The 13,616-nt window shown below is 33.2% G+C and overlaps 2 protein-coding genes across 2 annotated transcripts in view; both read left to right on the forward strand.

The window, feature by feature from the left end:
• LOC112055481 (Ig-like and fibronectin type-III domain-containing protein 2) overlaps positions 1–3,624 on the forward strand; it is a 171,636-nt gene extending 168,012 nt beyond the window's left edge. The window contains exons 28-29 of the mRNA XM_052887272.1: positions 334–417; positions 574–3,624. Of these exons, the coding sequence (XP_052743232.1) occupies positions 334–417; positions 574–768 (279 nt within the window). The 3' untranslated portion in view covers positions 769–3,624. The remainder of the gene's footprint in view (positions 1–333; positions 418–573) is intronic.
• A 5,050-nt stretch (positions 3,625–8,674) lies between these two features.
• LOC112051846 (odorant receptor 59a-like) lies at positions 8,675–10,927 on the forward strand. Its single transcript, XM_024090659.2, has 4 exons — positions 8,675–8,968; positions 9,326–9,521; positions 9,930–10,147; positions 10,230–10,927. The coding sequence occupies exons 1-4, from the start codon at positions 8,851–8,853 to the stop codon at positions 10,925–10,927; spliced, it is 1,230 nt and encodes a 409-aa protein (XP_023946427.2). The 5' UTR covers positions 8,675–8,850.
• Positions 10,928–13,616: the final 2,689 nt, after the last annotated feature.

Genomic DNA, 13,616 nt, shown 5'->3' on the forward strand with positions numbered 1-13,616 from the left:
TACGTACTAATGAGATGCAAAAAAAAACAAAAATTAGTTTGGAGAGACCTTTGGAGATTTCTAATTCGCAGCACAAAATAAATTTCAAAAGCATAAGGTAACGTACGTAAGTTGGACCCCGCAATAGCAAATGCTTTCGGGGTCCAACTTACGTAGACAATTTTTAAATGTTCTGGGCGACGTTATTACTTCGATTTGTCGGTTTTCGCGGAGAATTGCAAAATATAATTATAATAATAATAGTACTCGTAGTAGTATATGAGAAAGTATGAATTTAAGGTTTAAGTATGAATTAACTATTTAAGTGATTTATCGAGTTATTTTTTATTTCAGAATCTAAGACTGAAGGCTCAAGGAGGTGTCGCATTTGAAAATCCCAGCTACCTCAGAGAGCCTAATCCAGATAACGTTGTCAATGTGAGATTTCATTTAACTTTAACACAAACTAATATTCATTCCTTTGATCAACAATAACAAACAAATACAGCTTTGAATAAAATATGAAGTCTTATAATTTGATCGTGGTTTGAAATTACTTCATATTTTAAGTATTTAAATATTTTATACTCGCAGGGTACAATTCTCAACGGCAACGCGGTCCCGAACGGGGACAACGGCGTCGCGAACGGCGTCTCAAACAGCTCAGCGTGGAGACAAGAAACGACCCCCGGGACGACGATCCCCGCCGCGAGAGAGGTCGACCCCTCGCTGTACGAAGAGCTGAAGCTCGGCCACGACGGCGCGGGCTTCAAGAGACTGAAGCCATAGCCCGAGGTTCGCCGCTCACCGCTCCGCTCGCCGCGACTCTCGTCGCCGCGGGTGGCGCCGAAGTACTGAGCGGCGATCGCTTGCGCGCGACGCCCGTGGCCCCGCTGCACTAGTGCTCGCTCGTTTAGCTCAAACAAACTGGTCATTCGTCTGTACATTTGCACATGTTGCAAAATCAAAAAATCAAAATCAAAAATTAAGCGCTACATACTCTTACGTAACTAGTAACTTTTATAAGATTGTTTTAAAGTTACCAGCTACTATAGTATATTTTTTCACCTTTTCATCAAAGGTGCTACAAATACCAGACTTAATCCATTCATACGGTCATATTTATAAACATTGATTAAGATTTCAACAGCATTTTTATTTCAAAGTAAAGTGGACCTTATCACTTAAAAGTTCAATCTTTGAAGAAAATTGAGTTTTAAATATTAATCTATGTTTATAAATATAATTATAGTGTTGTTTCTTCTAGAGAATAGTGCATTGACCAGTTAGTGTGAGCCCTAACACAGTGCTGCCGTGAACTTTTTAAGTACTAAGTAGTGACAGCCAAATATTAATAATTTAATACATACGTTGACTATTGCGGGTCGGTCCGGGATAGAAGCAATATCGTAGACTGGTGCGAGACCAAGCTTCGAGAGCGGAGTGTAGATAAATACAAATATATTTTCAGTACCATACTTAAATGTGATTTAAACCAAAAAAAAAGTTACGTAACAATTTCATGTAAATATCAATTTCATTATCGATCGTTGTAACTATGTTTTAATTGTGAACTGATTCGTCATTATCGCTATTTCATGCAAATAAAGAAATCCTAAGATTAGTGATCTATGACCAGACGACATTTTGAAATTCTACAAAAATTATTTTGCAGTCTTATGGTAGGCGTCAACAGATCCGCATCGTACGTAACTTAAATATCGGACACATCGCATCTACCGGATTTTAGTATTATTTGTACAGAAAGTGTGGAAACACAGAGTTACTAGAGTGAGTCTTTACAAGCAACAAACTGAAGCCGGTGAAACCCATTAATAAAACAAACGTCACGCGTCCTTGACAACCGCATATACAAACTTCATAATTTGTATTTCAAAATTTAACACTAAAACATATACCTAATATAAAAAATACTCCATCTTATTTCTTTACATTTTGTGAAAAGTTTTTAAAATATTAAAAAACATAAGCCGCCATGTTTCTTGAATTTTGAAAATTACTGATGCGAAGGTTCGTGTCGTACTGACTCGATAATGTATTACTTATGAATTTCGTATTGGAGCGACCGACACCGTCGTATTCCGTACGCTCCATCTGTATATTATTGATTAATCTGTGTGCGTAAATTAAAAATTAAAAATCCGTTTGTTGCGATGCGTCCGATACGTACGATGCGGATCTATGGAGCTCTAAACATCGATGCCTTATTATTTAGATACTCAAAAAATAATATAGGTTTAATGTTGCACAATTCCCAGGGAAAATATATGATTTTATATTAAACCACTATACCTAAATAAATGTAAACAAGTAATAATTGCTTCATTTAAAAAGAAAATTTGTATGAAATAGGGAAAATTTCGCTTTTCTATTGTATTTGTTACTGCGGTTGTTAGTGAAATGTTTAGTAATAATAAATAAAAAAAAATAAAAATAGAGTCAGAGTTTTAAATCAATAATAATAATTAGGTCACTCTATAAAAAATGTGCCTTCGAACAATTTATGAAGTAGGTTTATCGTAGTGTTAGTTACCTTTTGGCCCATTTTTTTGTAACTAATGTAAATAAAAAACATTCCACAACTTGATAAAAGTATTTGTAAAATAAAAAGATAATGTAATTTTAACAAAACGATATTACCTATATTTTTTTTATTATTTGAAACGAAATTTATTGAATGAATAAGTAAATAATATATTTTTAAGTATAATAACAATGGTGTATTTACAATAGCATTACCTACAATAATGATTATTGGTCAGTAGATTGACTTGTAACAAAATCAAATGATCGTTTTGTTAAAATTGCGAAACTAGAGAGCTAAATATTGGATAAAGTTTTATGTTGAACAATTGATAAACATATTAATTAATCATAAACACACTATGTATGTATGTACAATAAAAAGATTAATGTTAAGATTTCTAGCGTTGGCTCAAACGTTCGCTCAAATTGGGCTGACATGCCACCGCGTATCTCAATACAGATTACAAACATATTATACAAAGGTCTCAAACAATCACATAACTAAAATGGAGAGGAAAAAAGAATATTAGTAGGTTAAATAAGACGACAAAAGCTTCAAGTAAATCTATCACTATGTTCGAGGATCTTTTGACATAATAGGAACCAACATTTATTATGCAGGTTACTCACAAAAAGTAATTTATTTAAAATATCAAGATTATTTTATGTAATATTTCTTTTTTTATTAATATATCTTTTATTTAAAATTTTAATGATGTTCACTTGATTAAGGGTTCTAATAATTTACAACAACACTCTATTATAATAAAAGTCTGGTCTTCCGGTTGCCAAGCTTAACGTCTCAAGCAACCGAAGGTCAGGGTCCCATAGTGAGGAACATCCTGACATAACACTCCAAACCTTGATAGTCAAGCGAAAGCATCATTCGAATCATTAAAATATTTTATGTTTTTATGTTTGTCTTTTATTAGTTTATACATTCATAGTGTGTTTGTGGTAGCTCCTTGCTCAGCGGAGTATGTGATAGGTTTTATTAGGGACTTCTTTTCCTATAGGTATCTAACGAAGTAATTTTAGTTGAAAGACGGATGTGATTAGATTTGTAAATAATATTAATAAAAAAAAATATTTAAGAAATGAGTTGTCTTTTAGTTCCCAACCATCATATTTTTTAACTATTCTACTTGATAGTAAGCCGTTATTCGCACGAGAGTTTTTTTAACGGACGTTAAAAAAGTTTAAATAACTACTAAAAAGGCATTCCCAGTGTTGAAGGAATAAAATGCAACTACGTCAGTGGCGTAAATACGTGGGTCACCGCCCGAAGTCAATTAAAACGTCCCGCCCCAAACCATTTTATTTCAAATCAAAATTCATTAATTTCAAGTAGGCTCAGTTTACAAGCACTTTTGAAACGTCAGTTGACTATTTGTAAAGACACTACCATCGGTTCGGAAGGCATTACTACTAGCACAACCGTGTAGTTCACATCGCGGTGGAAATCCGGGGATAAGATCTAGCCCATGTTACTTTTTACTAATATAACTTTCTTTTGGTAAAAGAATTATTCAAATCAGTCCAGCTCCCTAATTCTGAAAAGTTTTATTTTTAACATCCCATAGACATTTTAAGTTCTAATTATAATAAAACTTGTTATAAGCGAACCGACGAGTATAAAATAGCGGAATCACACCACAGTAGTTTTGAGTATATTCGTTACATACAAATGTACAAAACTTTCCTATTAATGTAGATTTATTTATTTCTAATATCAATACATATTAGTGTAGATTGATTTATTTGATTCGGCACAGGTTTAAGATTTGAAATTTGGCAACGCCAAACTAATTACCAGACCGGCAAAGACCAACCGACAAAGACCTACCGACAAAGATCTACCGGCAAAGACCTACCGGCAAAGACCTACCGCCAAGTGATAAAGTTCCGGTAAAATGCCGCGTAGAAACCATTAAGGTGATTAGTATGGATAGAATAAATTTGTAGTTACCTCTTTCAAGTTAGCACTTCCATCTGCATCGTTACTTAACATCAGATGAGACGCAGTCGAAGACTGACTTGTCTTTGAAATTGGACTTTTGTACGTAATTTACGAAATTAAGTTAGGCTTAAGTAATTATAATATTAAGTAGTTATCTTACCAAATTTGGCTAGGCAGGGAGAACAACACGAGCAGAGAACGGGGAGTGTTGATCGATCGTCAAGGAATTCCTTAACCCTACATCCTGTAGTTACAAGTTCAGGACTCTGCTCGGAGTTCTTCTCTCTACCACGCGATGGACCCGGCACCCGCACGGTGAATCCATGGAATGCTAAGATATTCGTCTCTCTCTAACTTAAGCCTAACCTAATTATTATTAATTCGCGGTCTTAATCACACCAAAACACCTATATAAGTAATAATTAATCTAAATACCTCGCCCGGAAATTGAACCTACGTCAACATAACTAGCAAAACAGTCAAACCGTTCGTCAAAAATATTTTCGTACGTTGACACGAACAATTTCCATTTTCTTATTTATTTTAATGAAAGCACATAACATCAAGAGCAGATGTTCCGTCGAAAAACATATTTCGAATGCATAAAAGATTTTTGTTTTTGGAAGAAACGTGGATTGCTCAAAAGGAAATGTAATCTGGAGGCTTTAAATTGTATGACGGCTGAATAGAGCGCTCTGTCTCGGATATGGTGCGAAAATACACGAAAGAGCTGAGAAAATCCTGAACAATGATGTTTAGAAACGCGATTTTGCGGTAAAAATAAAGTAGGTATCCCGATTTTATAAAATAAGATACAAGAATATTTTGACCGCCTAAAAATTCGAGGTCTTACACAGAATTTCATATAAAATTAAAAAATCAAAATAGAATTCGTATAATACAAGCACCTATTCTAGTTTCACACTCATTTGTTTTTTGTCTCAAAATATCATGTATTTATAATTGATTGTTCTAGTGATCCAATACCACCGGTCTATTATAGGTACTTAACTAATGTCGAAAGTAGCTTAAAAAAAACCTTATGAAGTAAACAAAATTTACCACGAGCTTAATAAAAGAATTCCTTCACATTTCTTTGATATATTTCCAAGTTAAAGTTAAATAGCCGCCCCGATAATAAATCCCATAAGCTGCTCAGTCCCCGTAGAAACACGGGAATTTAATTCCATAAAAGAAAGAAAATATGGCTTCGGTTCATTCCAGCTGCAAATTGATTACGACCGCAGAGTTAATCAGAATTTATTCGTTGCTACAGTGCGACCTGATTGGACTTATTTTATAAGGTTAATCTGGACAATCGAATTACCTGATAAAATAATAAAGTCTACAAAATCTATCGAGAATTATCAAATAATCAATCTAAATAATGCACCAGCGCTTCCTGGTCGTGGAAAAGAGTATTATAAAAAGCAATTTTATACAAGTAACTAATTAAAGACGAATGTCCACCGGCCCATATACCGTCGGCCCAGGGAACCCAGGTATACCCCCCATATAAAAGTATATGACGGCCTCCGTGACGCAGTGGTACGCGCGGTGGATTTACAAAACGAGGTCCTGGGTTCGATCCCCGGCTGGTCAACGATCTTAGCTTGTCCCCGTTTTAGACTAATTAAAGATTAAACTTTTTATGATAAAGTAATATTTCATTATGGAAGTAGAATTATTAAGATTTTTTTAGTTAAAAGTAAATTGCCGGGCGGTTAGGGTAGGCCTAGGCCGGAGATAGTCCTTATATTTAGGCAGTCAAAATTAGATAACGAATCATCTGACTGAGATGAATATGCTAGAACTTTATATACTGACAGACTAGAGACAATTTTTTATATTTTTGGACAATTCTATGAGAGAAAACGATTCCGGGAAAACTTCTCAGGATAGCTTATCTTGTTAGTTAAAATTGTGTTGGCATTTCAGATCTCGAAATTTAGAAAATTCACATCCCTTTCATTTAGAAGATCTTTATTAAGATCTCGTTCTCAGACTTAAAGAGGTAAGAACCCTCAGAACTTCGCGTGAAGAGAAGAGTCAAACCAACTATTATGTATTCTGTGGTCAAACCATAAAAAAACAGCCTAGTAGTCGGTGGATTAATTAGAATTAGTACTCGTCCAGTCTTTATAAAAACGACCAGTCTTTAAAAAACAAAAGGATACCAAGGAGATTCATCATCATCAATATCATTATCAGCCGGTAGACGTCCACTGCTGGACATAGGCTTCTTGCAGACCTCGAAGCACAACGGTCTCGGGCCGCCAGCATCCAGCGGCTCGTTGCAACCCGCTTAATATCCTCGGTCCACCTATAGTGGGGGACTGACCAACAATGCGCTTTCCGGTGCGAGGTCGCCATTCCAGCACCTTGGGACTCCAACGTCCATCGGCGCTTCGAACTATGTGGCCTGCATTGCTTTGCTAAGCGACTCGCAGAGCTATGTCAGTGACTTTGGTTCATCTGTGGATCGAAATTTTTGAGCCTTCTAATAAGGCCCATAGTTAGCGACCAAGCCTCGGATCCATAGCCCATCATCATTTTCTTAGTTAGTTAGTTAGTGATGACTAAGAAGATTGAAAAACAAATTGAAAAGTTATGACTAAGTAGACAAAAGACAAATCTAGATTGATGTACCCAAATTGCATTTGGAGTAAAGCCAAGTGGTTTATCGGGCAGGTTATATCTCAAGTGACGGTAAGCGCCAGAGCTGCGGTGTAATCAAAGCGTTATCTAGGATTTGGAGACAAGCCAAAGATAGATTTGTCACTGTTTATCAGGTCTAAGCGGGAACGTAAATTGTGGATTCCTTTCTACGTAAGTAAACCACGCAGAACGCTCATCAAATTTCTAAATTAAAATTTATAAAAAAATCTTAAATGACACATAATTAAGATACAATAACAATGCCGTGATAGCCCAGTGGATACCTCAGCCTCCGATTCCGGAGGGTGTGGATTCGAATCCAGTCCGGGGCATGCACCTCCAACTTTTAGTTGTGTGTTTTAAGAAATGAAATATCACGTGTCTCAAACTGTGAAGGAAAACATCATGAGAAAACCTACCAATACCAGAGAATTTTCTTAATTCTGCGTGTATGAAGTCTACCAATCCGCATTGGGCCAGCGAGGTCGACTATTGGCCTAACCCTTCACATTCTGGGAGGAGACTCGAGCTCAGCAGTGAGCCGAATATGGGTTGATAATGATGATGATGATGATTAATATTCTGAACAAATTGTCAGCATTAATCGCCCATTTTATCACATCAACTTTTCGTCTCTTCTCGTGGTTTTATATTGGTAAAATTTATCAAAATCGGTTCAACAGATCCAGAGATTACACCCCTACAACCACACAAACACACAAACTTTAGCCATTAGCTCTTATCCTACTAATATTATAAACGCGAAAGTTTGTTTGTATGTTTGTTACTCTTTACTGGAACGATTTGGCTGAAATTTGAAACGGAAAAAGATTTTGCTCTGGATTAACACATAGGCTACTTTTCATCCCGTAAAATCCATGGTTCCCGCGGGATTTGTGAAAAACTGAATTCTACGCGGACGAAGTCGCAGGCGTCCGCTAGTAATTAGTATAAATAGGCACAATATACGTACGATTAATTAAGTTATTAATCCAATGTGAGACAATTGCACTGGTCTAACACTGAAATAATTACGAGAAAATTGCAAATTCATTTTAAATTGTCAACTTATTGTATTTCTTTATTACTTTATGAACAAGCTGATTCGGCAGACTTCGCATGGTTTCTAAATAACTTGAAATTTTAAATATTTTTACAAAATGTTAAACAATTATTAAGAAAAATTTAATATAGCTATACAACACTAAACTAAGTAAGTTGTACAATCAAAATAAAATTGAACTACCTATGTACCAATAACAATATAATTTTATCCAAGTCAAAGAGAAGTTTTTTCTGTTTTACTACTATTTACGAAATTTATAAGACAAATAGGTAGACAAATATCGTTAAACCGAAAAGAATCTCATCAAGAAAAGGTGCTAAAAAGTTATGACATGTGTGAGAAAATTGTAATAAGAGTGATAAACAAAGAGAAACCGACCAACAAAACAATTTTTCTATTCATAAATATTAAATAGGAATTACAGTAAGTGATAAATTGCTAAACAATTAAGGTAACGATAAAGACACACCTAAGGTTAATAAGGTAAGTATTTAACTAATTTATGTATGATTCAACCACATTGCTCCATCATAAAGGCTCAAGTTTATCATGTTCATAATACTTACTTAGATTAGTACTAGCTGCACTTCGATAAAAGACAACTGGATGGATTTGTAGATCCATCTGGCGTAAACAAAATATGAAGCTATCGCTAGGTAAATTTGCTCCGGATCGATGCGATCTTCGTACCATGTTAGATAATGTGGCGATAATACTCCGCTTGGTCACTATTAATATTGATAAAAATAATAATAAACGTAAGTAAATCTTCCATCAACAGAAAAAGAAGAAGACAGAGTACCAGCGTTGTGGATACTTTATCTTTGTTAGCTGGGTAAAATCCATCTTACTAGATTCCTAATGGATTGATCAGCACAACATAAAGCCTTATAGTTTTTAGAATGAATTGTACCTATTACCTATAAATATTCTGTGTTGTGCTAACAATTTAACTATTCACATTTCTTTATATTCCAAATAACGTTTTACGTTTTTTAGCTTCAATATTGATCCACAAGCCTATAATCAATTCTTGATTTTAGATGCTTGTAGTAACAAATTACTAAGAACCCTTTTTGGAATTATCTCAAGAATGTTTATATTTCTTGTTCCAGGCATCCCCTTGGTCTTTCACCTTACAGTTTTTGTCGCAGCTGCTGGATATATCTATATTTATGTATTCTCAATGTTCTGGTTTGTATTCGTACGTTGCAGAGAGACCGGAGACTTTACTGCGGCTGCCGTCGTATTTTCTCTTGGTGTAAACAGCGAGACCAGTGCCACAAAATTCCTGTTTATGGTTATTTATAAGTATGTGTTTATATAGATGTATCTGTAAAATAATACCTGACTTACTCACATAACTATTTAAGAACATACAGATCGAACGTGTAAAAGAGTTTTTGAAAGAATTCAGCACCTTAAACAGTGAGAAGAATATAGTAGAAAAAGAAATATAAGGCAATAAAATGATAGTGTTTATGCAAATTTTGCATTTTTTTAACAAAACAGAATTTGAAAAAGGTAGTCCCTGCGGCGTCTGCCATTGTTAGTAGTTATTATAAGTGTTACTGCGACTTTTATAAAGATTTAGTAAAGGTTTGGAACGTAAAGTAATGTATTTTTAAGGTTTATTTATTTTTCAAATAGAGCTATAAAAGGCTGTAGATAATTAGTTTTTACTTCTTTCTTATTTACTAAATATTTTTTTTTTTATAGAGATAAGTTACATGGAATGTTACAAAGATATTTAGAAAGTGATTCTAAAGTAGTACCTGAATCACGGTTTGCACGAAATTTGACAAAGAAATTATATGTAATAAAAAAGAGAGCCAGTTTTGTATGGTTAGCGATAAATGTAATGTCTTTGGCTTACGTTTTACTTCCATTACTTATGCCTGGACGACACTTTACAGAAGACTATTATGTAATATACGGTAATACATTTTCGAGTGTTAAGTAAATTCAATATTAATTTCTTAACTTAGGTGAAATAAAACGTAAAACAATTGGTTTCAGGCTTGGAACCAATGATCGAATCTCCGAATTATGAAATTGCTTCAACATTTATGTCGATAACGATTTTGACTGGAATTTATGTAGTAGCAGGAGTTACTGCATTTATATTAGTAATCATCGGTTACATTGAAGCTCACATATTAACATTAAGTGATGAAATGCTTGCTGTTTGGGTAGATGCAGAAAGCCGTTATGAAGACATTGAAAGTAGAGGAACAAGCGATGAAGTTAAAATACTTTCTTTGAATAAATATATACAAAATAGACTTAAAGAAATAATAACTTTTCAGATTTTGGATATTAATCTTTTAAACGATTTCGAGGAAGTCTTCAGAATAACGATGGCAGTTGACTTTTTTCTGATAACTGTTGGCATCGTACTAGAACTCCTTGGTCGTATAGAAAATACTTATTTGGAATTGCCGTACACTTTTCTCCAAATATTTATGGACTGTTATATAGGGCAGAAATTAATTGATGCGTGTAATATTTTTGAAAATGCGATATACAATTGTAAATGGGAAAATTTCGACAAAGCAAATATGAAGACCGTTTGTATTATGCTGCAGTGTTCACAAAAATCACTTTCACTGACGGCGGGAGGATTAGTAAAACTTAATTTTGTTTGTCTCATGTCTGCGATGAAATCTACTTACTCTTTTTATACTACTCTTCAATCCACCGTTAATAAAACATAAAAAATGTATAATAAATTTAAATTTAGAAATATAATTATATAGACTTAGGATTACAAGCACATTCAAGATTTTTCACAAGATTTTTTCTACTCAGCACAATTTGACTCTAATTAAACCTTTATATTGTAAACACTGTATTGTGGTTAAACATGTAGTTATTTAAGTGAGACAATAATGCTTATGTAACATAGTAGTATATTGTTATGTAGTTTTGATGGCTATAAAAAATCAATGACGTCAATAAAGCTCTACAATGTCTACAAACATCGATGCACTAAACTAGCAGCATTATTGAATGGTGGCCGTTTGATATCTAAAACCTACTCATCTAGGGTAAGAGTAGGTTTTGTGAATATTTTAGAATTTATTAATCTCTCACCATGTTACAAATTGGTCAATTGTTCTAAATTCAATGGTACATTGAATATAATTGCTTATAGAGCACATTGTCTCATTAGAAAATGGTTAGAGAACTCACGCAATGACTTTATGAAACTACATACACAATGTTATAACTTACCTATATTAGTAAATCAATAATGACAAAAGAAAAATATTTGATCCAGTAAATATTAACAGATAAGAGGTCAATGGAAAATTGATAAAGTAAACAAATGTGTTCGACGGAGCAAAGGACATGTCCCAATTTTGTATGGAGGCTGGGCCTTTATTCCGAGTGTCAACTAAGTAAAGCAAATTATATTTATCTTAAAATAACATAAAATATAGGGCTTAAAACCTAAAATAAAAAAGTTTTTGCAACCCGCATTTTTTTTTAATAAATTAAATAAAATATATTTTTTTCATTAGCTGACAACATTCATTAAGATTTTTTATCATGGCTACATGTTTGTAACTCACACCCTGACAGATTGACTGATCTTTGCGTAGTAGTGTTCGTTTATGGCGAGTAAAATGGAAATTAAGGATTTTTTTGTTTAATGCTTTTCTCTGTTATTGACATTTGACAATATTACATGACATTGACAGCTTACACCGGATATGAATTCAATTCCAGGTGTTTTTATTGGCTGTCTTGAACACTTAGTGTATTTTCTATGTCTAATAATTAAAGTCTAATAAGGGAGCAAAACAAAAAAATATTTATCAAATTAATGCGGGTCCCAAAAATTTAGAAAATTATTTTCTTAACAGCAATTTGTATTTTCTATCCGTAAAAAATACTATCGACCTTCCTAAAAATTATAAATAATAAAGGCCCATTTTGGGGCATGTCCTTTTATCGTCCGCGGGTGTACATATACGTAGGTAAGTATAATTATTAATGGTCATGAAATATACACTAAGCCGACCTTATCAGGACATTCACGTTTAAAGCCGTAAGTATATGTATATTATCTAGAATATAATTATGGAAAAATTTAAGTTTTGTTTTTACTAAATTTTAAGGTTCCTGTAAGTTCCGAAAAACATATCTTTATTAATCTTTGTAATTTTTTCGCATTACACTATTTCCAAATGACATTAACTTAAATGACAAAATAAATAATCTATTAAATGCCTTGAAATGGATGAATGATCACAATTTAGAAATAAATTTAATAAAACGAAAATAATTGAATTAAAATAAATGAAAACTAAGAATAAACAGTAAAGTATTACGAATAAATTTAAATTTAAAACTAATAAATTTTTTATAAGAAAATTTTTTTTTATATCTTTGTCATTGTATTTCTTGTAGAATAACAATTGAACATGAAGCTTCAAAATATGTGGACAACCCTTCAATCATATAGATTTTACTCTTCATTAACACATAGGCTATTTTTTATCACGAAAAATCCATGGGCTCCCGAGATTTGCGAAAACCTGATGATTTTGATGGTATGAATGTTAGTAGTTAGTAGTTAGATAAGAACTCTTTCAGTCCTCGGCTACTGAACCGAATCACCTGAAATACCAATGAAGTAGAGATAGATTATACACACAGGCACTGGATTAACACAAAGGCTACTTTTTATCCCGAAAAATCCATGGCTCCCACGGGATTTGTGAAAAACTGAATTCCACACAGAAAAAGTCACAGGCCTCCGCTAGTAATTAGACAATTGCACTGGTCTAACACTGAAATAATTACGAGAAAATTGCAAATTCATTTTAAATTGTCAACTTATTGTATTTCTTTAGTACTTTTTGAACAAGCTGATTCGGCAGACTTCGCATGGTTTCTAAATAACTTTAAATTTTAAATATTCTTACAAAATGTAATCAATTACTAAGAAAAATAATATAATTTAATATAGCTATACAAGCTAAGTAAGTTGAACAATCAAAATAACATTAAACTACCTATGTACCAATAAGATTTTAATTAGAAGTTATTTTTTGTTTTACTACTATTTACGAATTTTATAAGACAAGCAGGTAATCATACGAAAGGTGTAGGTATTATTTTAGACGAATACCTGCTGACGAAAATGTGCTAAAAAAAGAAAATGAAAATGAAAAAAATGAAAGAAAATGTGCTAAAAAGTTATGATATGCGTGAGAAAATTGTAAAGAAGAGTGATGAACAAAGAGAAACCGACCAGCAAAATAATTTTCCTATTCATAAATATTAAATAGGAATTACTAAGTGTAAGTAAGTGATAAATTGCTAAACAATTAAGGTAACAATAAAGACACAGCTAAAGTTAATAAGGCAAGTATTTAACTAATTTATGTATGA

This window comes from Bicyclus anynana, chromosome 19 (assembly GCF_947172395.1).
Source record: "Bicyclus anynana chromosome 19, ilBicAnyn1.1, whole genome shotgun sequence".
Lineage (NCBI taxonomy): Eukaryota > Metazoa > Arthropoda > Insecta > Lepidoptera > Nymphalidae > Bicyclus > Bicyclus anynana.